At 35.6% G+C, this 26,020-nt stretch overlaps 2 protein-coding genes across 8 annotated transcripts in view; both read right to left on the reverse strand.

The window, feature by feature from the left end:
• Nucleotides 1-21,569, reverse strand: part of LOC128985379 (trichohyalin-like) — a 115,619-nt gene extending 94,050 nt beyond the window's left edge. For all 3 annotated transcript variants that reach the window (XM_054404825.1, XM_054404824.1, XM_054404823.1), the window contains exons 1-2: nt 21,460-21,569; nt 196-457 (exon numbers count right to left, since the gene is read on the reverse strand). In XM_054404825.1, coding sequence (XP_054260800.1) covers nt 196-455 — 260 coding nt within the window. In that variant the 5' untranslated portion in view covers nt 456-457; nt 21,460-21,569. The remainder of the gene's footprint in view (nt 1-195; nt 458-21,459) is intronic.
• Nucleotides 1-26,020, reverse strand: part of LOC128985378 (desmoplakin-B-like) — a 412,041-nt gene that overhangs the window by 99,653 nt on the left and 286,368 nt on the right. The gene's annotated exons all lie outside the window — the stretch shown is intronic.

Here is a 26,020-nt window from a genome sequence, read left to right on the forward strand (position 1 = left end):
GCAGTACTATTCTAAATCTCAAATAAATGATCACGTTAACAGTTGAGTATTCAAGGTATGTTAGCCAAATTTGGAAAGGTCTAGTAAAAAAAAATAAGGAACTCCAAAAACTATTTTCCAGTAATATTCCCACAAACTAGGTGGAACATATTGGTAAAAATACTGAGCTAAGCTTCAGATTCTCTTGTAAGTCACCTTGTTTTGAAGTTGTCTAGGAGGGCTGCATATTTGTCAGCCTCTTGCTGCCTGGCCGCCCTGACCTGGGTCGCCACCTCGCGACGCCACGCTCGTCCAGCGCTCCGTTCACTGTCGAGCGTCTGCTGCAGTTCCCGGCATCGCTCCTGCGCCGCCCTCGTGGCAGCTCTCTCACTCTCCAGGGCGCGCTGCAGGGCCGCCACCTCCTTGCCCCTCAGTCTACTCGCCGTGCTCGGCTGCCGGTCTGCTGGTCGGGACATTCCTACAAGCACAGTTCATCATATGATACAAATGCTGGGGGTATATCGCAATACACTTAGTTTTAGAGAGATGGCTCAAGCTGCATGTCAAATACGAGCCCTGCGGTTTAGTTGTATAAATTATTAGGACAAGAGCGATAACATTCATTAATATCACATATCATATTGTTATATGGGTGACTGGCGAGGTTCGATTTGAAACTCCAGATCGTAAGTTCCGCACTTTTAACAATAGATCATCCTCGCCTTCGCTGTATCATTCATGAACAGAGATCAAGAGTCGATGGAACACTCATATATGCTGTACTGAATTTGCTAATGCATTAGGCTTTGATGCACTACTATATTACTATATACTATATACTAATTGATAACTAATATATTTGACAGTAATTACTGTAGCAATAAGAAATATGGTTAGTAGGATAAGTACTTTACAAACACTGTTGAATTTTCTCGAGAAGAACATTTGCTCTTTAAAGATTGTTGAAACGTAGATTTTCATCCAAAGTTATACGCCCTACAGGAATAACAGTATAAGAATGTAATAGAAATCATAAATTCGTTATTGAGCATCACAAGATCCATATATGAATATGTCTTGAGATTGCAGTTTCTCCAACAACCCGAAGAGCGTGAGAGGACGATAATAACACAGGGGTAATTACTCGGTTTGTAGGCGTGAATAAAACAATTGAAGACGAGACTGTCGTATGATTATAAACATCTTTCTTCCGCAACTCAGGGCGAGTAGAGTGAGATAATGATGATGCAGAGTTTAATCATCAGTTTGTGGAGTTGGCGTGAGGAGGACAGTTAGTTGTGCACAAGACTATCGTAAAACAAGAGGGAAAGAGCGTGACTAATGTGTAGGGAACAAGGTGGCTTGTCTGATAGACGGTGAACTATGGTGCTGTCGAAGCAGATAGAGACGTAGTGAGGTCTCCAGGACTAGGTCAACAGCAACTCTAGGGGGAAACGAGTTGGTGATGTATTTGCAATACGGTATCATACTCTAGGGCAAGAGATGCTATCAACAGCAACTCTAGGGGGAATGAGTTGGTGATGTATTTGCAATACGGTACCATACTCTAGGACAAGAGATGTTATCAACGGCAAATCTAGGGGGAACGAGTTGGTGATGTATTTGCAATACGGTACCATACTCTAGGACAAGAGATGTTATCAACGGCAAATCTAGGGGGAACGAGTTGGTGATGTATTTGCAATACGGTACCATACTCTAGGACAAGAGATGTTATCAACGGCAACTCTAGGGGGAATGATATTGTGATGTATTTGCAATACGGTACCATACTCTAGGACAAAAGATGTTATCAACGGCAACTTTGGGGGGAACGAGTTGGTGATGTATTTGCAATACGGTACCATACTCTAGGCCAAGAGATGTTATAAACGGCAACTCTGGGGGGGGAACGAGTTGGTGATGTATTTGCAATACGGTACCATACTCTAGGACAAGAGATGTTATCAACGGCAACTCTGGGGGGAACGAGTTGGTGATGTATTTGCAATACGGTACCATATTCTAGGGCAAGAGATGTTATCAACGGCAACTCTGGGGGGGTCGAGTTGGTGATGTATTTGCAATACGGTACCATAGTCTAGAACAAGAGATGTTATCAACGGCAACTCTGGGGGGGAACGAGTTGGTGATGTATTTGCAATGCGGTACCATACTCTAGGGCAAGAGATGTTATCAACGGCAACTCTGGGGGGGGGGAACTAGTTGGTGATGTATTTGCAATACGGTACCATATTCTAGGGCAAGAGATGTTATCAACGGCAACTCTGGGGGGGACGAGTTGGTGATGTATTTGCAATATGGTACCATAGTCTAGAACAAGAGATGTTATCAACGGCAACTCTGGGGGGGAACGAGTTGGTGATGTATTTGCAATACGGTACCATACTCTAGGGCAAGAGATGTTATCAACGGCAACTCTGGGGGGGGGAACGAGTTGGTGATGTATTTGCAATACTGTACCATATTCTAGGACAAGAGATGTTATCAACGGCAACTCAGGGGGGGGACGAGTTGGTGATGTATTTGCAATGCGGTACCATACTCTAGGGCAAGAGATGTTATCAACGGCAACTCGGGGGGGGGGGGGGAACGAGTTGGTGATGTATTTACAATACGGTACCATACTCTATGGCAAGAGATGTTATCAACGGCAACTCTGGGGGGGGGGGGAACGAGTTGGTGATGTATTTGCAATACGGTACCATATTCTAGGACAAGAGATGTTATCAACGGCAACTCTGGGGGGAACGAGTTGGTTATGTATTTGCAATACGGTACCATACTCTAGGACCCGATATGTTATCAACGGAAAGGAGAAGTAAATGTTACTAGTATGAAACTGTTCAGAACATTCCAATTTTTTAATTAAAATATTAAAATATTTTTTAAAATAAATTATTCAAAACTTTATCTTATGAGTTTTCTAATTTATTTTCTAAATTAGCATTTTATGGCTAAACGGTTCATTATATCGAAATATTCTTTTAAAAAAAGTTGTAGCTCTTTCTTTGGTGAACATTTTTTACATTTAATGTTTTTTATAGAGTGAATAGTTTTTTAGTAATAGGGAAAAATGTTTTTGGGGGCCATTTTCCAGGATGGCTGCCATAGCATAAGTTTATTTAGGACTTTTAGTAAGTTATTCCGGAAGTAAAATTCAATATACGTACCAAGTTTTACACTTATAAGAGTTTTTTAGGTAATTTCTCAAATAAGACTAGACTGTACCGGTGATTTTTAGATTTTCGCGGTTGTAGATTTTCTTGACTTCTCTTTTCTTTAATTGATTTCTTTTAGTTGATTTTTGTATGTTATTTTTATACGAAGAAAACTGCTTCGGATATGAATTAAAGTCCATGAACCGTGAACGAAACCACGTAAAAATTATGACTCTTTCTTTGCAAATCAGTTGGAACCTCAATGTTTTTCAGTGAGACTGCGGTCGTCTCTCCCTAGACCGCACACACCACAACCAACAATCGATTTCTTACGTAGTCACAGTTGCAATGCTCAATATCGCTGTTTGCACCGACGCGCGACGTGTCGATGACTCCGTCCGTATTGTTTCAACCTACCATCAAAGTTCTCAAGACTAATAGCTGGAGCGTGCGATGCTAAAATTACTGATCTTGGCAGTTAGGTAAAAAGAGAATATTTTGCCAATCAAAATGGCTGACGTATACTTTTAAATACAATCTACAATTAATTGGCCAAGCCAACATGTACAATGGTTTCAAAAGAGAAATTGTAATTGAATAATTCACCAGGACAGTTAAAGTGTAGGCCTACCAAGACAATTCTCTATTGAAATTCTGGTCGCAACTGAAACTGAACTTCCTGGCTTGTTCTTGGAAGCAGCGGAGTTGTGAATGAAGGCGGTGTCAGTGTGAATGGACGTGTACTACTCTTCTGTACCAGCAAGCTTCCTTGTCGAGCGGTGCGGCGATGCGGCGGTGCTGTAAAAGGCGCGAACAGTTGTTGTTCTGCATTGAATTGCTCAGGTGATCCAGGAACTCTCTAAGCTAGGGGTAGAAAGTAGGGCACATGTATACCATGTGTTGTGCGGCCAAGCCTATAACTACTTACACTTACTATACCTTCTTGGCTACTGCATATCACCTATAACTATGCCAATGGCAATGGATATTGAAGACCCCTGTAGTCACTTAGAGTTCAATTACACCCCAAACAGTTGAATGTACGATTGTAAGAGCCAATTCAAGTTGACTCGTCTACACTATTTAGGGAACAAAATTAGTTTGCGAGCCAACGACTTGGCTTCGAAACTCTTTCTTCTGTCCAAACAGAAACACAGTCGTATCGTCAACCTAGCCTAATCCATCCCTAATCTTATCTGCTATTGTTCAGCCTATAAAATGTAGAGCAGGTATCAGACTACCTCGGTACGCGATCAATGAAATATATTCACGAATTACGCTCCAACATTATAAAGCATTCAAGTAAGTGTAACAATTCTATTAACTTGACCTAACCAGTCTCAAATTGACAACTACGATCCGGCTCGACTTAAATCAGGCACAGGTTCATCGGTTCAGTTTGTAAGGTGAAACTTCGTCAACCAAGAGCTCTTGATTGTATTGCAATATCGAACTGTTATGTTACCAACGTATTCTTTACACCGTCATTACTTAACTTCTGTAAGAGATGCTTTAAAACAAGTGAACAGGTGCACTTAAATAAATCTCCTCACGGACATGCAATAGTATTTATTTAGTTTTGAAACATAAATATGAAGTGGCCGTTGAAAGTATGCATGTTTCATTTGGGGATTCTTCGAGAATTCTTTATTTATTTGTCATTAAAATTTATGTTACCGTACCTACAGGTCTACATTTTGTAAAACGTTTGAAGTGGTTTTACTATTTCGCGCCATCACGGATTGTTACTTGAGTTTCATTTTTACATCAGTTCTGATTAGGAGGAGAGACACAGTTATTCATTTGACACCATTCCAGTTGCTTAGCCTTAGTCATATTAAGTGGCCCGTGATGTGGTAATGAGTAACAATGCGGAACCGAGTACTATTACTACTGGCTACAGTTGTTACATACTTCAGTTACGTACGATTGTCATTACTGGCTGCAGATACTCGCTACAATGGCTACCAGGGACGAGGAATAAGTTACCGGACGGTTCGATTATATCGTAATCAAACATTGGAATATGAAACTTACACCAAGTACGTAAATTATTTAATATGATAGTTTCGTGCAGATGTTGTGCATTTTCCATGCTCGGATGGCGTAAAGTACGTAGTTTACGCGCGAGAACTGAAGATTCGTACATTTCGAGAACGGCAATGACTAAGTGCTCGTAATACACAAAATATTTTTATACCCAAATAGTTAACTCAATTAACCCCACAAATAACAAACAGAATAACCTTTTAAATTTAGATAAAATGTAATTTATTTTATGTTTTTTAAAGGTTATTTGCTTACCGGTTGTTAACTAACTAATAAACGTACTGGTTCCGCGGATTGTTTGGGGTAAAAACGACAACTGTGAAATCAGCTGGTTTAGCAAGCAGGCCCATTCCCTCTCTAGATTGGTAATGAGCTATTTTGCGTACTGTTTACAAGAGGTACGGTAATGTGATAATTTCCATGCAGTGGTAGGAAAATAAATATCAACTTGATTATAACGCCTGCCAAAACCATAAATCCGACTTACTTTGACCCAAATCAGAATGTTATGGTACGTCTCTGATATTTAAAATAATCCATAACTATTGTTGTCAGATTTAAAAAAGTTTTAAAATAATGAAAATGTCGGTTTAAGTTTTAGCCCTAACACTGTTGGCTTGTCATTTTAAGGATAATATTTAGCATAATATACTTGTATGACTCAAATTAGTTGACCTGTACTAAAAGTAAAAATAAAAAAAGTTAGAAACTGTTCAGTTATCAATTAAGATGGGGACGCCACCTGTGTGCGTATGTTAACCCAATATGAGTGTAGAATTAAGTTGGATGATCTGGGTGTGTAGCATTGTTACGATTGTTACTGACTAGGATCAGCTGTTTCATTTAGTCAGGGTCATTTATTAAAAGCCCAACGATCAGGAACCGGTGGTCCGTTTCTCGTTTTAAGATTTATGTACTATGTATGTCGATTTATAAATCCATTTATCTTATAGTCCTGTATAAGAATCCTATATCCTGTATCATGTGAATCCTGTCTAAGAATTTAAATTATAGTCCTACAATCGGTAGAAAACCAATGTTAATCAAACATAAACAAAGGAACAAAATGTCTTGTCCCTCGCGTTCGGGAAATCAAACCAACCGATGCCTTGTGAGTAGGCCTACTGATTATGAAACACCTCCATTAAATGAAACAGTTTGATGTATTTACAAGTAGCCTAGATAGTTTTCTTTTTTGTCAAAGTGGAATTGAATGGAAATGTCTCAATAAGCTCTATGGAATAAAAAAACTCATGTTTTTTTATTCAATTACTTTTGTAGTTTTTTAAATAAAAATAAACTTTTTTTGTAAATTTGTAGGTTATATAAGATTATTAAAACAACCCTTTAAATACATTTTTATTGTATTTCTGTAAATAGTAAGCAAGTACATATAATGATTTTAGACAAGTTTTGTTCCTCATAATTTAACCTGATTAGACCTCAGATGTGATACCAAATATAATAAGAGTATGCTTTAGGTATAATTGAACAACTCTTTAGTAGGCCGTTTCCTGTTTGATTAGAAACTAAATCAAGCTACCAAAAACATTTACTGAAAACAGCTACTGTTGAATTTTAGTAGCCACCACAACCGCCGACCGGGTAGTGGTTCTACTGCAGCAGTTATTACGCAAGACCTAGTCGCACCCACCCTCAGAACTTTTACTTGTGTCCAGGAATGGTATAAACTAGCGGCCAAGCTCTTCCGCATGACACGACGAGACGCTGCGAGGTTCTTAATGTAACAGGATGTGGATGACTAGAAGGAATGTTAACAATGTTGAACGTTATACAATCGTCGGTGTATTGGATTTTGAGTTTTGACTAACAATGTTGGAAGTTTGAGGATATTTCCTATGCTTTTATAAAATAGAGTTTGGTTTTTTATAATGCGTCAAAACGTCTATTTTTCCACATTTAACAGTGATTCAAATTACTTGAAGTAACATACGTAGTTTTGTAATAGTCGTATAGTTAGGGGTTTTATATTTTCATTTGTTATCCTTTTCTCTAGGCCTATATTTTGTTGTGAAAAGACTTACTTCTGATTTAAGTCAAAGAACAATTAAGTAACATTATATTCAATTGGCCTGTTCATTCGCAGTTTTTTTGTTGTTACAAAAGTGAGTGTTGCTTCAAAAGCATTCGTACGCCGAATTTCGTATGATGAAACAGGATGTAAATCCAAATAAATGTCCACTGTTGCCAAAGGTGCATCTTTGACATTTGTTTTTAGTAGTGTCACCACAAACTACGAAAGGTCAATGATGCATGGTTCCCTGTGACCAATGATGAGTGTCTACCGTTGCATAAATCTGTTGCGAAATAAGACTTGAGGTGATTTTGGCCATCCACAGAAATGGAATAAAAAACATAACAACTCGATGATTAGGACGCCAACTACATCCTCATTGCAACTCCTCACTTCATACGACCTCAGCTGAGTAAATCGACGCTTGTCGAGCTCGCAGTAACAACGTTACATTGAGCAAATGAACTAATTGATATACAGCTTAAGATGAAACACCACATTTTTTATAAAGAATAAAAATATACTTTTTAATCTAATACATTTATTTATATTTATTTCGTGTAAAACAAACGCCAACGAAAATAATGCTATTCTCTTTGAGATATAAAGTTGGTTCTCAATGTTCTACGTAAACAGTTATTTACCAGTTTTTTCAACGGTCTATGACCACAGAATAGAAAAATAACCAACTAACTGTCCTTTGAAAGTTGAATATTTTCTATTGTTCGCATCTCTAAAGGACAAACTCACATTTTCGACAGCTTCCTGACAATTGTTGATGAATAGGTAAACGTTAACAAAGTAAATTTCAAGATTGTTATTTTATTTTGGGTAGTCCGGTTCATATCCTGTTGGATATGTAGATTATTTTTTCGCGAGTTTCCACAATTTTTTCCCCTGAGGAATCTTTAAAATAGTATGGAATTGTTGTTTATGAGAGTATTAATAAACTGTGTGTGAACTTTTATGTGGAAACTGAAGATGTACCGGCAGTCATAAAATAATTAGTAACGACTCTTTGGTGGCATCTATAGAGTGGGAGGGCAGCCCAGGGGCTCGTCGCTAAAGGTGTTCCCCTGACGTTAAAATAATCATAAATATATTTAACTAATCTGAATAGCTGCAGCACTTATTAAAATTAAATAACTACGATTTTCATATCCTTCCAAAAACATAATCACCTTATAGTGTCAGTTCTCTATTTTAAATTTGCTTGAACATTGAGTCATTTGCTTGAACATTGAGTCATTTGCTTGAACATTAAATCACATTGATTTCAATCAAAATGTTTATTAAGTCAGCTCTCATCAAAACGTGTTTCCTATATTGAATACTATATCCAGCACATAACCCTCACATGTCGACACGGAAGTATGAAAGGGACCGTCCAAACAGAGAGCAGCCCATAGTTGGTTGCCCCATGCCGTGCTTGATCGCCATCTACAACCTCAACCACTCCCCGATCAATGGTTGCCTTCCTTGACTGCTCTTTCTCCCACTTCCCACGGGCTGGAGTGGAGAGGGGATTTATATTTGGTTTATACTTGTCAAACAATGACTGATCCAAGATTGAGTTAAGGAAATCAATAAATATCTATAAACACCTGGATTTCAGGATCACTTGCAAACTTTGCTACTGTTCCGTTACCCTACAGTCCATCGAACGATGTTTTTAATTTATCGAAGTTTATAGTTTTATTCAAGTGTATGTTATTAGTATTTTAAAATACATGTTGATTTACAGTAAAAAGGAACATGGGAGTCTATCCATATGGGTAACCCCCCCCCCCCCCTACATTAACAAAATTTTTAAAATTGAAAAACTGTGTAAAACCCCATATATTTACAGTAAACAAAGCAAATTTAGTTACAGAAAATTGGTAAATCTACCAGTTTAAACATTTTTCGTGGGAGGACATGTGAGTCCCTCTTTTTACAGGGGATTATGCCGTACCCTCAAGTCCCCCCCCCCATGGAACTAGACGGACGCCCATGTAAAGGAGGGTTTGTAAACTTTAAAAGAATAGAAGGATTTTGAATTAGATCTTAATTTATTTACAACAAAACATGTCAACTCTAGTTAGATTTACTTACAAGAAATATAACAAATTAATATTAATGATTCAATCATATGATTTTCAAACAATGTAGAAGGTTTATATTCACTTTTTTTATATGAATATAAAACTGAATTAGAAGTACTGTGATTCATTCAATGTCATATATTATTTCAACGTGAACTTAGAAAAATACTACGTTGTTGAACAATCATAATTGAATTAATGTTGTCATAATAGTCCATAAAGCTGTACCATAACATTTAGTTTAAAAGGTGTTCTGGTTCTATAGATGTAGAGATCACGAAAACATACTACTTGACTAATGTGTGTTGTACCATAGATGAACTAACATGATGATTGTAGTTCACCTATGGTTGTACGTTATATTCGAGGTGGATCTATAAGATCCAATGGGATTGAGCAATTATTGGAGTAAAGGCTCTGTCTCCAAACCATAGCAAATTGAATAAAGAGAATGAATTTACAGTTTGTTTATCACAATGATTAGGCTTTTGTACAAAACATTTTAAAATTGAAATATTTTAGTGAGCCTCAATCTCAATACTGTAACGCGATTCCCTAAAGGCGTTATTAAAGAGCCTACAATAAGAGTTAAACTTCACAGTCACATATTTGTGTAGCAGTCAGTATTCACAAGTCACAGGCGCTTGGCCAGTACGTCCAGGGCCAGGGATAGTAGCTGGTACAGTACTAGCTACTATCCCCGGCCCTGGTATGGAGTAGGCGTCTACGCTTGTACTGTTGAGTGTAGAGCCGTCAGGCCCACTACAATCACTCGTTCTGCAATTCACTTAATAACCTATGAAAAGTAAAAGTTTAATGCATTATTCGTTTTGATTTTAAAACAATCTTAAACCCCGCGCAATTTTCAGAAGGGTCCCATCGTCTATTTGAATTGCTTGTGTAAACTAATTTTGTGAATGGTTCTTTTTAGCTTTTCTTTAGTTAGCTAAACTAACTGTGTGGGGATAATAAATTTAAAATAATAAATAATTTTAGGTAGTGTTTCTATTGTTTATTTTGATTAATAAGTATATAGCCAATCAATATTGATTGACCCCACAAAAGCTCACATCAGCACTTGGAAAGCCTGATGTATATAGTATAGTATAGTATAGTATAGTACATTATAGTATAGTATAGTGTAGTATAGTATAGTATAGTATAGTACGTTATAGTATAGTATAGTATGTATGTGTCATATAATAGTCTTGGATACGTAGATTAGCTTATGAAAATTTTACCTACTTTGTTTTGTGAGAACTGTTAATATAGTATAGATACTTTTTATTAATGAGTGAATAAAGTGTTAAATTAGTCTAATTGAATGCAAATCGACAAAGTTAACTACAGATACTTCTCGAAATATAAGCCTGACTTGTAAATCTGTCACAATATAAATTCACACCCATTGACCTTTATTAACCAAATATATTTTTAAATATGATATTTGCCAAGGGGTGGATTATATTTTACTCCAAGCTTTACGCCATGAATGTAGTACGGTATAGTTAAACTGTTGCATGTGACGTCACAGACAAAATCACTCAATCTATTCATTGTTTTGCGAAAAAGCCAGACATGTATTCCAGCCACACACCGTTAAAACACAATTTTATTGATTATTTGGCCGTAACTACTTTATAATCAAGGTAAAAACTGCGATTGTTGCCTTAAAAAAGACAAAGGTACGACGATGCAATCAAGAGTTTCAATATGAAATCTATTTAGGTTGTAGGTTGGGTCGATATTCTCTCTTGAACATTGATACTGTAATTTTAAGGATTTGTGATCAATGATCATGTACTTGCAGTGAGTGGAGAGCCCTCTCAAGCTAATCTAGAACTGTTTCAATCTAAGGGTAGGGGTTTTGAGAGGTGTTGATTACTTGAATAATATTACAAAGGTAGAGCTGAGTTGAACCATTGCCATGGGTCATGTTGTTGGCTGACCAGGTTAGTGGATGTGGTCATTGTGTTCATTGTGGTTGTGTGTGTGGTTGTTGGTGTAACTGTAGTTGCTGTGGGTTTGGTTTGGTTGCTGACAATAGTGCAGCAAATGCTGGGTTTTATTGACTGAGATTACATTTGCATTAGTGACTACTGTATCTGAGTCACTTAGTATTGTACACGTAACCAAGTAGTTTTTGTTTCGTCATTCCTTTAAGTGGAACCTGGAATCCCAGGATTTATTTGAACACTGGCTGTTTGTAGTCGGAATCCCTTGTGTAAATACTTATGTTTAGCGTAGCGACGTGTGGCTGCACGGGTGATGGGTCGCAGTCGCACTGTTTATAAGCTAAAACCAGCGCTAACACATCGGGCACTTCGCCAGCGAGCCAGCCAGAGTCTACATTTCTAACATATCACTTGCAGCTAAGTAACGTTAAACTTACTTGCAGTAAAAATATCTGCAATCAAAAGTCCATCCACATCATCAACAGGAGTGTAAGAATTTAGGCAACTCTTTGGTATATTATTTTGATTTTTCTAACCAGCTACTGTATATTTCTTTCTATTTTAGCGCTGATTTGAGGAATGCCTTACATGCTATTGATAATAATTTACCGTAACCTGATCCTTATAATTTTGACAATTCTGTATCAGACGTGAAAGACAGTAAATTAACAAATATTAAGTAGTCCTACAGAAATCTCGATTTAAGATTGTTATTTTGGTTATGTTTGGATGAGTTTTCAATTTGTTGTAAACAGGGTTGTTCGCTTTTAGTTAGCAAATAGTGATTACAATCAATGGTGGTTGTCGGCTGCTGGTTTCATTGTGTTACGGTTGTTAATGTTCATGTTCTCTCTGATTGTATAGTGAATCCCCTAGTAAGTATATTTAACTATCCATTTTACGTTCAAACTTTTTATTTTCAGTTTGTAATTTGTTTGTTCAAACTGTGAAAGTATTACAGAGACTGACTTGTACGACTTGAAGGAGAGCGTGTGGCAACCGACAAGTTGAGTACTTTCACAGTTTGGGTAAGGCTATGGCCAGTCTATGGACTTCGTTCATTTACTGTATATTTTTGTATTTTACTTGGAAACATATCAGAGAATCAACTGCTGTATGTGTTTACAATGGGGATTGTTTAAACTATGTAAACCGTTGGGTAAAAGTACGTATAGAATAATTGAGAAATATAACTCCACAAGTACATTCTTAGAGACACATACTGATACCCTGACACTTGATATTACTTCATCTATGATATTACGTAACAGAACTGACTCGCAGGTTGCATGTGACTAGATAAACGTTGGGCGGAGAAGTCCTGACCTGCACACACGTCGCACTGTCTGTCACTGCCTGACCTGCTGTCTATCAAGTACGAGCTTCGTCACTCACTCACTCACTACCTACAGGGTGGCCGAAAAGTCCCTTTACACTAAAGGTAAATTCAATTGGTGTTCATTAAAACCATAGAAATCTATTTTAATCATAAATTTGCAGTGGATTAAACCAAGTAAACATAATTTTTAGTCCAAAACATCGGCATGCATACCTCCATTGTCTCGGCAAAGCTTGACTCGACTTTAAGTTTGTTACCTCATTCGTTTCAGCATTTCTGAGGTGACTCGTGCAAAGGCCGTCCTTAAAGCCGGATACACTATCCAACATGTTGGACGGACATGTCGGGATCCAACGTCTTGTCGAACATATTGGACAGTGTGTGGGTTCCGACCCGACATGCTCGACGGATATGTCAGGTCGGATGCTCGGTCCGATAGCACCACCCGACTCGAGCCGTCCGCCTGACATGTTGGACCGTGTTTGGGGAAACCGTAGGCTACTAGCCACAGTTTCCAGTTAACTTGTATTTAGCGAGTTGTGCGTGATAACCGTCCCATTTTCCCATAATGTCATTTAATAAAATAAACAGGTCTGGTCAGAATTTATTTAACTCTACAGAGACCAGAAGGCGTCGTGGGATGTCAAAAGTAAACTCTATTGCAACAAACATGCGCGTAGGGGCACGATATCCTGATGGAAAAGTGCAAGGAACTGTATCCAGAGTGTGATTTAAAGTTCGTTAAAAAATATGCTCTAAAAATCCCTAAAATCATCGCTAAAAATCCGCCTCAAACAGCTAACAGTCGTCTCAAAATCCATCTCAGAACTAATATTTCACCTGACTTGTTGGGTGACATGCTCGATAGTGTGTGGGAAACACCCGACATAAGTCAGGTTGGATGATGGGACCGTCGTCAGGTCAGGTTTTCAGGTCGGGTGGCATGTTCGATAGTGTATGAGGGGCTTACTCTTTACTGTGTGTTGCCCTATTCGCCCGCGTCCTAGGGCTGTGGCGGTGGTTGGGACGGGAAACTGGGGCTTCATTCTCTCCCCTACTGTTGCCTTACTACTCACGTACGAATATTTGCTGATCAGTCGTGTTTATAACAGTGTAATTTGTACTTCAATATTGTGTAAAGATACTTTTCGGCTACCCTGTATACTGACTTGCTTACTAAACTGATTGTAATATACAAGTTATGATTACTTTAGATAAAGCGCAGCAACTCCACCTAGCTGCTCAATATGAATCCAACATGAGAGCAGATTGGTGTAAGAGAGTCTGTGTAGCTTTGTTAGCCAGTACCACTCATTCAAATGTAAAATGATCTAGGGGAGATGAGGCCAGTCAAGGAACTACTGACCTTTCTCAGTATTGAACCGGCGGCATTTTTATTGTAAAGTAAGCATTATGACCACTCATCAACTCAGCTGTGTTGCATCTTTACACAGCAGTTATCACCCAACATCACATCTTAGACAGATAACGTCAGCCCTCGCCCCGGCTTCCACGTCTATGTAGTATCCTGGACTATATCCGCTTGACGCCAAAGGATTCCCTCGTAATTAATCTCCAATCCCGATACGCGTTCATTATTAATTACTTTCCCAGAGTACGAAGAGTGCAGTTAGGGTGACCCGGATGTCTATGAATTGACCCCGGCTAATTAAAGAGTAATATTCCAGTTGACGCGGAGGTTATTTTTGGCGCGATTTTGCAAGCTGCTGCCATCGCTTAAATTACCTACAGGCTACAGCACAGACGACTGCGAAGATTTGCGATTTGTTTGAACAAATATTTGTTAACTTAGGATTAAACATCGTCTAGTTACATGTACTTTAAACTAAACCTTTGGCCAGTCCCCAGGTAGGAGTGCCAGGTTCCTTCATACAGAGTATAGTTCTGTTGTAATCAACAACATACAGGGTGTTCATTTGAAAACTTTCCATATCTGTTGTGTGCAAAGGTAAGGCTTTTAACACTTGTTTGTTCTCATTTCCCCCTAATTTGGACATGCCAAATCCAATAAAATTATTTTCAATTTCGAAAAATGCCCCAAAAGGGCCCAATTTGGGGGGTAGGGGTGCTTTTTGAGAAATTTTCAAATGTAAACATGGGTTGTGTGATACATCAATTTAAAGGTCTAATCACCCCGACTATTTTGGTGCAATAAAAATGTCATTATCTTTAACCGTATTTACAGGGTGGGTCAAAACGTTTTTCAAAAGGACTTTGAAGTTAAGTGCCGTATTACCCGAACTACTGAACGGAACAGCGCCAAATTTCTTTCCAAGCTTATTCTTGATCTACTCTTTAAGATAACTTGTAATAAGGGCATTTTCCATGTTATCTTCTAATTTTTAAAAAATCTCAAATTTTAAGAATAAAAGAAAGGTGAAAACTCAAAATTCTTAAATAGCAAGGTATGACAAATTTCATACCACGTGAAAGGTCCTTTTTTAACAAACATTTTACGTATTTAAGTTTTCTTTCTATCTCTTACCGTTTAAAAATTGCAGTAGAAAAACTGAATTTTCCATAGTAATATTGTAACTAGTTTTCTAATAAAACAGCCAAAATTCGTCTCTAGACACATTTAATGGTGCATTAACTGAAGGAAACAATTCATAATTATTGATACCCTGATTGACAAACAAGTCGTTACGTTTTAATTTGTGAAAAACAAGTCTTATAGCTGATGAGGACAACCTACATGTGGGCTGCTTTCTGTAGTACCATTGACTAGTCAACGGTAGTACTAATTTCAAAAAGTACTATTTTCTGTAGCATCTAATCGAATATGGTGTACACTTAAAAAAATAGACTTTATTTTTACTTATTGGGCAGAACAAAAGTGTTTCAGGATAACTGCAAAGTGTTTAACAATAAATATCCAGGTAAGACCTTAAGTAATAAAGCTGTAAATGATTTGGTTAAGAAATTTCTGAAACTGGCTCAGTTCCCAATGAGAAAAAAACAGGATGAAGGGTCCAAGATGAACTGACACAAGTAAAAGTAGTTGATCAATTTGTAATTAATCATAATACATCGTTGAGCAAAGTGCAATGTGTTTTGTTAGAAAACTAGTTATAATTTAACCATAGAAAATTCAGTTTTTCTACTGCAATTTTTAAACGGTAAGAGATAGAAAGAAAACTTAAATACGTAAAATGTTTGTTAAAAAAGGACCTTTCACGTGGTATGAAATTTGTTATACCTTGCTATTTAAGAATTTTGAGTTTTCACCTTTCTTTTATTCTTAAAATTTGAGATTTTTTAAAAATTAGAAGATAACATGGAAAATGCCCTTATTACAAGTTATCTTAAAGAGTAGATTAAGAATAAGCTTGGAAAGAAATTTGGCGCTGTTCCGTTCAGTAGTTCGGGTAATACGGCACTTAACTTCAAAGTCCTTTTGAAAAACGTTTTGACCCACCCTGTAAATACGGTTAAAGATAATGACATTTTTATTGCACCAAAATAGTCGGGGTGATTAGACCTTTAAATTGATGTATCACACAACCCATGTTTACATTTGAAAATTTCTCAAAAAGCACCCCTACCCCCCAAATTGGGCCCTTTTGGGGCATTTTTCGAAATTGAAAATAATTTTATTGGATTTGGCATGTCCAAATTAGGGGGAAATGAGAACAAACAAGTGTTAAAAGCCTTACCTTTGCACACAACAGATATGGAAAGTTTTCAAATGAACACCCTGTATAATGTAATATGATGTATCAACATATTACCTGCAAAACACGTTCATCGTTGGCTATTATTGATTGAACGAATTGCAATACATGGCTTTTATTTAAATCAGATATATATTTTTAAAATTTTAACAATAAAGTAGGCAATACTAGTACAACAGTACTAGCAACAGTACAGTACGGGTGAAGCGTTGCTACATCAGATATAAACCTAATATGCCGAGCAGTTTGAGCCACGCCGTGCCAGGGTCAGGTTCATCGATATTAGGTATTTTTGCTACTTTATAACAGTCAAATGTCAACGATTTCGTGCCCAACTTGACTTTACACAACACCATTTGCATGTTGCAAAGAAAATATAGTAATAAGATTCACTTAGGGAACAGAGCTATTTTGTTGGTAATGAAGCCGTATCCTAATCTTTCCTTCACTAAAATAGCCAAGTCACTTTAGAACACATTGCATTTCAAAGCTCTGGTGGTTTTTTCAATACCAACCTATGACAATCAAATATTTTCTATACGATCCTTGTAATTTTTGTATATACCATTATTTATACCTATTATTAATCTCATTATGTTGATCTTGATATGAAACGGATGTAGTATGTTATAGGGCTTTATATTTAAGAGGGTTCCACCATTGACTATATAGTCAATGGTTCCACGCTCCACCCGCCGCGGCTGGTTACCGCCACCGCGTAAACATGGTCCTACAAAAAAGAACCTCGTGGCATTATTAAAGAGTTTATTGAGTTTAAAAACTATGCACTATATGAACTGAAACTTCGTAATTGTTTCTTTAAGTATTTACAAAAATCATTTTGCAAATCCTTAAATTAGTCTTCTACACATGTACTAAATAATAATTAAATTTAACTTAGCTTAACTTTAACTTTAACTTCTAAATAATGGTTAAAAATTAATTTTCCATCATCCATTGCAAGCTACGATATGGAGCACAAAAAGTACGCAATCATTGAAAACAAATTAGTTTTGGAGTGTTGAGAGCTTGTACAACAGAGGCATGTTCAAGTTCAACCCCTAATTATATTTCAATCCATATAGTCCGCCATCTCGAATTGACTTCAGGCTGCCGAGTGGAACCCACTTAACTTAATATCCTGAATAGTTTTGAATTTTTTTATCAAAATATAATATTTAAAATGTTTTTTTTGTTTTATTTTTATTTTGCCATACTGCAGCAAAAACATCCGACTTTAATACAGCCGTTGTGAATCTAAAAGAGTCCCTTTTACTCCCTATGCCTTATAGAGCCTTTTATAGTCCCTATGGAGTAAAAATCAGCTGATGTAAATTTTGATCGTAGCAATCGCATGGATCAAAATAATTTATCGATTGATTTATTAGGTAAGGTTTTTAGCTCATTATTTCATTCTTGTCAATAGTTCAACATATCGATAGTACTGTATATAATGTACATTAACACAATGGTAATAGACGAAATTATTGAATAACTTACTAAACAGCTGCGTATTTACATTAGCATGATTGAAATAGTTTGGAGAGGTTATCTTTACACGAAAAGTATATTCGTTTTAAATAGTTAATTAATGATGCAATGTGACAAAAAATATAGTTCATCACACATGCAAAGGTATCTTTTCAACCCTCGCTCATTTCCGACCTCGGCTTCGCATCGAACGTAAAACTTAAGCTCGGGTCGACAAGAGTCACTTTACGCCCTAGCCCTAGTGAAGAAATGTAATATTTCGATTTCTTACCTAGTTTGTTAAATAATATTACCATATTACGAAAAATGCAGTTCATCACAATGGCAAAAAAGTGTCTTTTCAACCCTTGCTCAATTCCGTGAAACTTGAGCTCGGGTCGAGAAGAGTCACTTTACACTATTTTTGATGAAATACACAACATATTTTTATCCGCTTCATAATAATAGATTTAATTGCCGATATTTTTTAGTTTGAGTTTGAGTTAGTAATTAATTTCACTTGTATAACATAGTGTTGTTGGACTTTGTCCTTGCGTGGCAAACTGGTTACTTGGTTATAAACTGCAAGATTTATAGGGAAATTCGCAAAAAAATTTACATTCGTTGGACGTTTTTTGTAACAGAACGGTCCACAACTAACTGATATATGTTTTTGTTGTTTTTTCGAATTTTTTAACTACCGTACTCATAATATTATTGAGACTTTACTTATGACTAAGTAGGCTATTTATAATCCATTTTCAAAAACGGTTTCGTATCGTCTGCGGGTAAATATTCCACTGAAGAATAAGCTGTCATTAAATTACAACTAACATTTAACGCTAGAGAGGAGCCCTAGATGCATTAAATCTTTTTAGTTGCCATTTGTCCCTCTACATCATAAGATTTAATCATAATATTAAAAAATTAAACCTAAATCGTAAAAATCGGTTAAGTCGGATCAGGGATGTTCTCAGGATGATAAGAAACTCCTTATTGAAAATGTTTACATATTTATAACTCGCAGAGTACCCGTCCTCATAACTTTTTAATGCTACTTAATATCATAGAACCAACTTGTGTAGTTGAAACAGCTGACAAAATTCTTTTATTCCTTTTAAATATGAATACTCATAAGGTTAACATGGGAAACTCTAGAGCCACTGGGGCGGAGCCCGGAAGGATTTTTGAGATAAGAATACGTCTATATGTTAATCGGGAATGTGAGCTATCATCATACCAAATTTCAACCCTGTCGGTTCAGTATTTTTCGCGTTTATTTGTCACAAACACCCTAATAAGTCCAAACTTTCTCGCTTTATAATATTAGCTTTGACTATTAAATAGTCAATGATATTAGTAGGATTAGTAGGATAATTTATCACAAAGTAAAGATTTATACGCCTTGAGTAAACTCCCAACTTGCATGCGTGCAGAGTAGGTATAATTATATATGCTTCATTAATAATTTTCTTAATCTTTATACATTATATTTGTAAGAATTTCAGTTAGACTCTTTTTGCTCGTACGTTATCCCTTTGACTTTTATGATCACTTATATGAGATTAAGAAGATTTGATTTATGAAGTGGAATCTATGAACAGAATATACCTAGAGAGATGCAATTAATGTTGTCGTTTAGCTTATTAACCTATAACCAGTTTATCTTCTGGTCATTTATTTGTTTAGTCTGTAAACCACTCAATTTTTCTATTCAGTTCAAATATTCTTTATACATTTGTACAATGGTACTGTACAACAAATAGTGACAATATTTACAAAATGAAATAGTAATGACAATAAGTCTATATATAAAAACAGTTATACTAATTTTGTCTAAATTAAAAGTGAATTAGTTAATGTGTACAGTGTGTCAACGTAAATTCATTTTCTTGTCAATTGATTTGATTTGTTACTCATAAACAATTACTCTAAACTCTGTGGTTTTCGACAAAATTGGTTAGAGAGTATGGGGCTAATTTTACCAAATATTCCTTTTATTCTTGCATTTAATTAAGTTTTGTTCACCAAGAAAAAATTTAGCCATGAAGGCAGATAGATTATTAATGTATAGCTACATAAAATTCAAAGATGTTATACAGTAACTTGACTGTAAATCAAATGTTTATTTTATAAACAATAATTAAATTTGTTTTGAACCACTGTTGTAGGTGTATGACCGGCGCGGCGGATGAGAAGCCAGCCATCAACCTTGAGAGCTTGTTGCCTCAATTACAACCATTTATGTTTCTCTCAGATACGTCATCGCCTAAGCTGTCCAAGACAAAAATCTACTTTTGCAAATTGCTTTGTACCAGTAAACTCAAGTTACTCAAAGACAATATAAAATTAAGATAAAACTGCGAACAAACAATTAAAATACAGTTCTACTGTTGTTATTTAATGAATTGAGGATGAAATAATTCTTGATTTTTATTGGTTGTTCATGCATATGTCCATTAGATATTTTCGTGTTTAAGTAGTGTAATTGTATTTCCTTTCACTTGGAAAGATAGTCCTCTGTACCTGAGGGATAATCCCCCTACTGATAAAACTAATACAATAGATGCTGTACCGAACCATCGGACCTTGACCCGAATTTATAGAAACGAAAATAAATAAACTCATTAGTGTATTTTGATTTCATAAACGTTTTACATAGGCTCTTTAAATAAACGTATTGTATTAACCAATATACAATTCACGGGATTGTTGAGACTTTTGATAATTATGACATATTTTATTACCACCCATTGACTTTTTCATAAGGGAGTTTGAGGTAATGCCTATGTTGCAGTGCTGTAATATATTAGGAAAAACGCGGCTTTTTCATATTACAAATTAAATAACTTCTTGATCAGCATTGTACGTGTTATTAAATTTACGGAAAGTAAATAAAAGAAACGTCTTATAACACTTAAAACATATATTTATGAATATATATATTATGAATATTATATAATATATACATAATATTCATAATATTTATATTATGAATATATATATATATATTTATAAATATATGCTTTAAGTGTTATAAGACGTTTCTTTCATTTACTTTCCGTATTACAAATTCTATGGCAATAACAAAAATTTTGATTGATATTAAAATCTCATTAGGAGGCGGTTACGGTAACAATAAGCCTATGAGATGATTTTTGATGTGTGTTGCTGCGTCTCGAAATCTTTTATTCATAAGACAATTGAATACAACTGGTCAATCAAACTTAAATATAAAAAATGGTAGCTTAGTTTAGTTAAATTGACATGTTATTTGACTAATTTTCAGCATTATAAGCTTTGGCTCTAACAACGCTTAAAAGAGAGTTTACTATCACTTTCAAACAAAAACTGTGCCTCTCAAATCAAATAAACCAAGTAATTCTGATCAATGTTGTGGGTAATACACGTCGTAAATATGCCGACCACTTCATGTATTATAAACCAATATTTTTTTAAGCAAAACATGTTTTTAAATAATGGATAAATATATATATATATTATATACAGTAAAATAGTTGTTTACATGTTAACTAAATTCTCCAATTGTTAACGTAGATTATTTTTCTACTAAATAACACAGCTAAAAAAACAAAATAGCAATTAATAGATAACCGTCAAACGTATGGAATGTGTACGTACACTGTACAGTGTACAAGACTAGTGTTTACCTAGTGCAGTTGTGTCCAAGATGTTAGGGTCCGGCAGCCGTACGGAGTCAACACGGTGAACTGACAGTACAATACACAGAATGCACCCCACTAGAGGCGAGGCGGCGCGCGACGCTGCGTGTATTTCTGGCACCGACACACAGCACACTTCTATATTTAATTATTGCTTTATTGTTCAGATAAATTACCACTTAATTCTTTAACATCTGAATGAATAACTGTGATTACTTTAGTTTTGTCTAGTTGATAAACATTTGAACATTTTAGTTAAGTAGGCGAAATTAATAATTCATCAACGGACTTGACCGTGCTATTTACGCTTCATAAAAAGCGCCGATTATGATCAAATAATAGGTTAACTTAAATACATTTAAAAATACAAGTGTGTCAATAAATACCCCAGTCGTGGAAAGCCTGCAGACTAAGATAATTTTTGGTACTTTGGTATTAGAGTGAAAATTTAAAAACGTACGTTTTCAGGAAAAGCACTTTGCAAATTTTTTTCCCCTTTTTTCAAAACGTTTATTATTTTTTTTATTTCATTAACATTTGAAGTTTCATCAAATGTCCATGGTAACGCAATATCTTTGGTAGTTTTCTTTTTAAAGAGCATCTTTAGTAGAAAAACACAAAATCCTGTCACGACCATAAAGGACGTTTAAATGAATATTAAAAATAGTTAATATTATTTTTATAACTATGTTTTGCTATAAACTAATTTACTTTTATGACCATTATACAATAAAAAGGTCACTGAGCTTTTGGTATATTTGGTCTTTCTAGAAAAAAATTTAAAAAACTCAAAAAATAGAAAAAAGCCAATAAAATCTTTTTAAGTTTGTATAACTCCGAAAAAAACATACTTGAGACCCGAAAAATCGTTATGTTTGTATAGAGGTGTGCTTCTTTTGTGTATAAAACATTGAAATATGACGATATTTTAATTTTTGAAATTTGTATGATAGAAATCATAAACGTGATGGTCAGGGACAAGCGGTACGGTCGTGAATTGTCTGGAATAATCTAAATCTTTCTAAACAATCCTTCAATTATACTGTTAGTTATAATAAAACTATGTGTTTCAATTGAACTAAACTGTTCAATTTACAATTATATTAAAGTTATTGTCACGACCAAACACACTATAATCCATAAGGCTGGATTGGTCGTGAAAAAAACCGCGATGGTCGTGAAACTTTGGTCGTGAAATTACGTGTTATTTGGCTCTGTTCTGGCGGTAGCCCTGCACTTCATGTTCGAGGATACAAAGTGGACTTCTAGGTTAATCTAGCAATTGAAATATCTTATAAACAAAAATTAACACCATGTCTACTTTGTCGAATGACTACGTACGGTCATGGACACACCAAAATTACAAAAAACACAATCTTTCCTTTATTAATCTTGTAATTCATCCTTTCAACTCAAAACGACCGGCACTACAATCCTGACGTACACCCCGAACTAGTCTCTAAAACCAACTGACTCCATCGACGCCAGGCTTGCCACTGTCGTGCTCCAAAGTTGAAAATTTTTCCCAAATGGTCGTGATGCCAAATCGAGGGACGGACTTTTTTGTCATGGTAGTCAGTCTGCAATGACAATAAAATTATAATATGCTCCTTTTTTGTAAGTTTAATAACCATTGATGACATAAAAATATGGCTTCATATATTTCGGCATGAATAATTAGTCTAAAAACAGCGTGAAAGTTGGAAAATGTACCCTAGGGACACGTCATGGTCGTGAATTTCGAGACTTATACGAAAAAAATACCTAGAACCTATTTAAAACCAAATAAATGTGTGTAACATGTTGCCTCCGTCCCAAAAAATATTAAAACACATAATAATAAACTACAAATCCAGTATCTACAAAGTAAAAGGCCAGGGACATGAAAACGTACGTTTTTAAATTTTCACTCATTATATAGAGGCCACCCTATACAGCGCGCTGCGGCGGTTTTTGTTAGTTGGGTTATCATAAATAGAAGGTATGACTCATCTGGTATCGTTCGATTCATAGCGAAACGAGGAAAGTCCTAAAAACATATTTATGATAACCCAACCTAACATAACCGCTGCAGCGCGCTGTAAAATATGTGGCCTCTGTATAATACCTAAGTGTACCTAATTTTTTATTGCTTTATAAAGTTTTGTAGTATTGTAGTTTTATTGTAGTTTACCAGGAATTTAGATTTATTCTTAAGATTCACAAGTATGTGTAATTGGATAATCTTACAATGTTTTCAATGATTAATTTATACTTACCTTCGTCTCAATTAAATTGTTAATCTCTGTATTTTTTAGCGAATTTCCAACATTCGGGGAACAGGGAATAATTAAGCTATTATCGTAAGTCTCATGGTAAGACCTGGACCCGGGACCGATTTCCTTTTTCGTTTTGAGGTCCCCAGAGGCCAAAAACACCATCCTTCAAATTCATATATATTTATATATGTGTCCGTTAGCGCGATAACTCAAGCAAATACCCCCACCGCAGCAAACCTGCACACTAAGCGAATTTTAACTTGTCTGATTACATTTTTACTGAAATATTTCCTTAAATAAGACATATTTATTCCCAATTTTAATAAAATTAGATTTAACAAGTGCTTAGGTTTGCTGCTACCGGGAAAGTAAAAAGTGTTTTTGACCATACGTCAATAGTATAGGAAGAAATAAATAAATTTGCCAAATTTTATCAACATATATCCATAAACAAGTAAACTAGAACAGTTTTCATTTTCTCCATAAGAATAACATGGGAATTTTATATTACAATCTTTTGAATTTTCTACGTGACCGTTAGGCATACAACAGCACTTCAATACACTAAATTAATTATTTTTTAAGCTCTAGAAAATTGTTTATAAAGAAATTGCAACATTTTTTGTTTTTAGGGTCAAAAATTAGAAAACCCCATTTTTACCCCATAAATACCCCTGTTCCCATGGTCCGATTATGGTGGTTCGCGAACTCGTTTGAATAAACGTAAGTTTACACGTTTGTACCAAATTTCATCAGAATCGGATAATTTTTTCACGAGTTATCGCGCTAACGGACATATATATATACATAGTTAGTAAAAAGTGTGGAGACCCAGTTATTTTTTTAACGGCCCATACTAGACAAACTAAACTCAGCACACCTTTATGGCATCTTATGAAGTACTTTTTGGGCATAACCGCCACTTGGTGTACATCCCCAAAATGAGGGATTTTGGGGGAAACTCAAAAATTTCAAATACAAAGACCCATCGAGTGACCCCTCATTTTGAAGGTCCTGGTAAACAAAAACCAAAAACGCAAACTAAAGGTCTCTATCTCAATCCAGTAAAAAATGGCAGCCAATTCAAATTCTCAGAAGCTAAATTTAACTTACAGCTTTCCAAGTCTGGAGACAACCTGTAAATTTTGTAACGGCTCACACTAGGAAAACTAAACCCTACACACCTTTTTGGCATGTTATGAAGTACTTTTTAAGCCTAATAGCCACTTGGTCCCCAAGCCCAAAATGGGGGATTTAGTTTAGTTTTTCTAGTATGGGCCGTTCTTAAAAAAATAACAGGGGTTCTCCACACTTTTTACTAACCCTGTATATATATACATATAAATTTGAACGGATGGTGTTTTTGGCCTCTGAGGATCTCAAAACGAAAAAGTTAATCGGTCCCGGGTCTACGTCTTACCATGAGACCGACAGTAATAGCTTATTCCCTATATGGGAAATTTGCTAAAATTATCTGATTTCGATGAAATTTGGTAGTGTAAACCTACATTTATTCGAACGAGTTCGCGAACCAGCATGATCGTACTATGAGAACAGGGGTATATGGGGGGTTTTATGAGGTAAAAATGGATTTTTCTCATTTTTCACCCTGAAAACAAAAATTTTGCAATTTATTTCCAAACCATTTTGTATAGCTAAAAAAATATATATTTAGTATATTGAAGCATTGTTGTATGCCTAATGGTTACGAAAATATTCCCAAAATAGTGTAAATTTAAAATTACCATGTTATTCTTATGGAGAATAAATACACTGTTGTAGCTTGCTTGTCTATAGACATATTTTAATAAAATTTTGTTTACTTCATACTAAGCTATCAATATTTAAAAAAACCCCCATTTTCTTCCCTTTAGCAGCAAACCTAAGTACTCTTTAATATTAATGATATTCAAATAAATAGGAAATAAATCTGAAAAATGAGCTTCACTTGCTCCGCTCAAAAAATGTAATCAGACAAGTTGAAATTTGCTAAGACTGCAGGTTTGCTGCGGCGGGGGTATTTTACTAAATTGGTGATTATTATTTTGCTCTTTAAGGGTGACCAGTGACCATAACAGTATCAAATTCGAAATTCAAATTCACCAAGCTATAGTTAACAGTACTTGAAATGGGGGGACATTACAATGAAAAATCCACTGTTTTAACTTTCAGATCCTAAACTCAGGTTGAGACAGGATTCTTCTTGATCCATACCATTTCCTCAATTTCAACTATGATTGGTGTATTTGCTCCAACATCTAAATTTCCTAGGTATGAAGATATTGATATAC

This window comes from Macrosteles quadrilineatus, unplaced genomic scaffold (assembly GCF_028750875.1).
Source record: "Macrosteles quadrilineatus isolate MER2022 unplaced genomic scaffold, UCM_ALF_1.0 Scaffold_2__2_contigs__length_208266976, whole genome shotgun sequence".
Taxonomy (NCBI): domain Eukaryota; kingdom Metazoa; phylum Arthropoda; class Insecta; order Hemiptera; family Cicadellidae; genus Macrosteles; species Macrosteles quadrilineatus.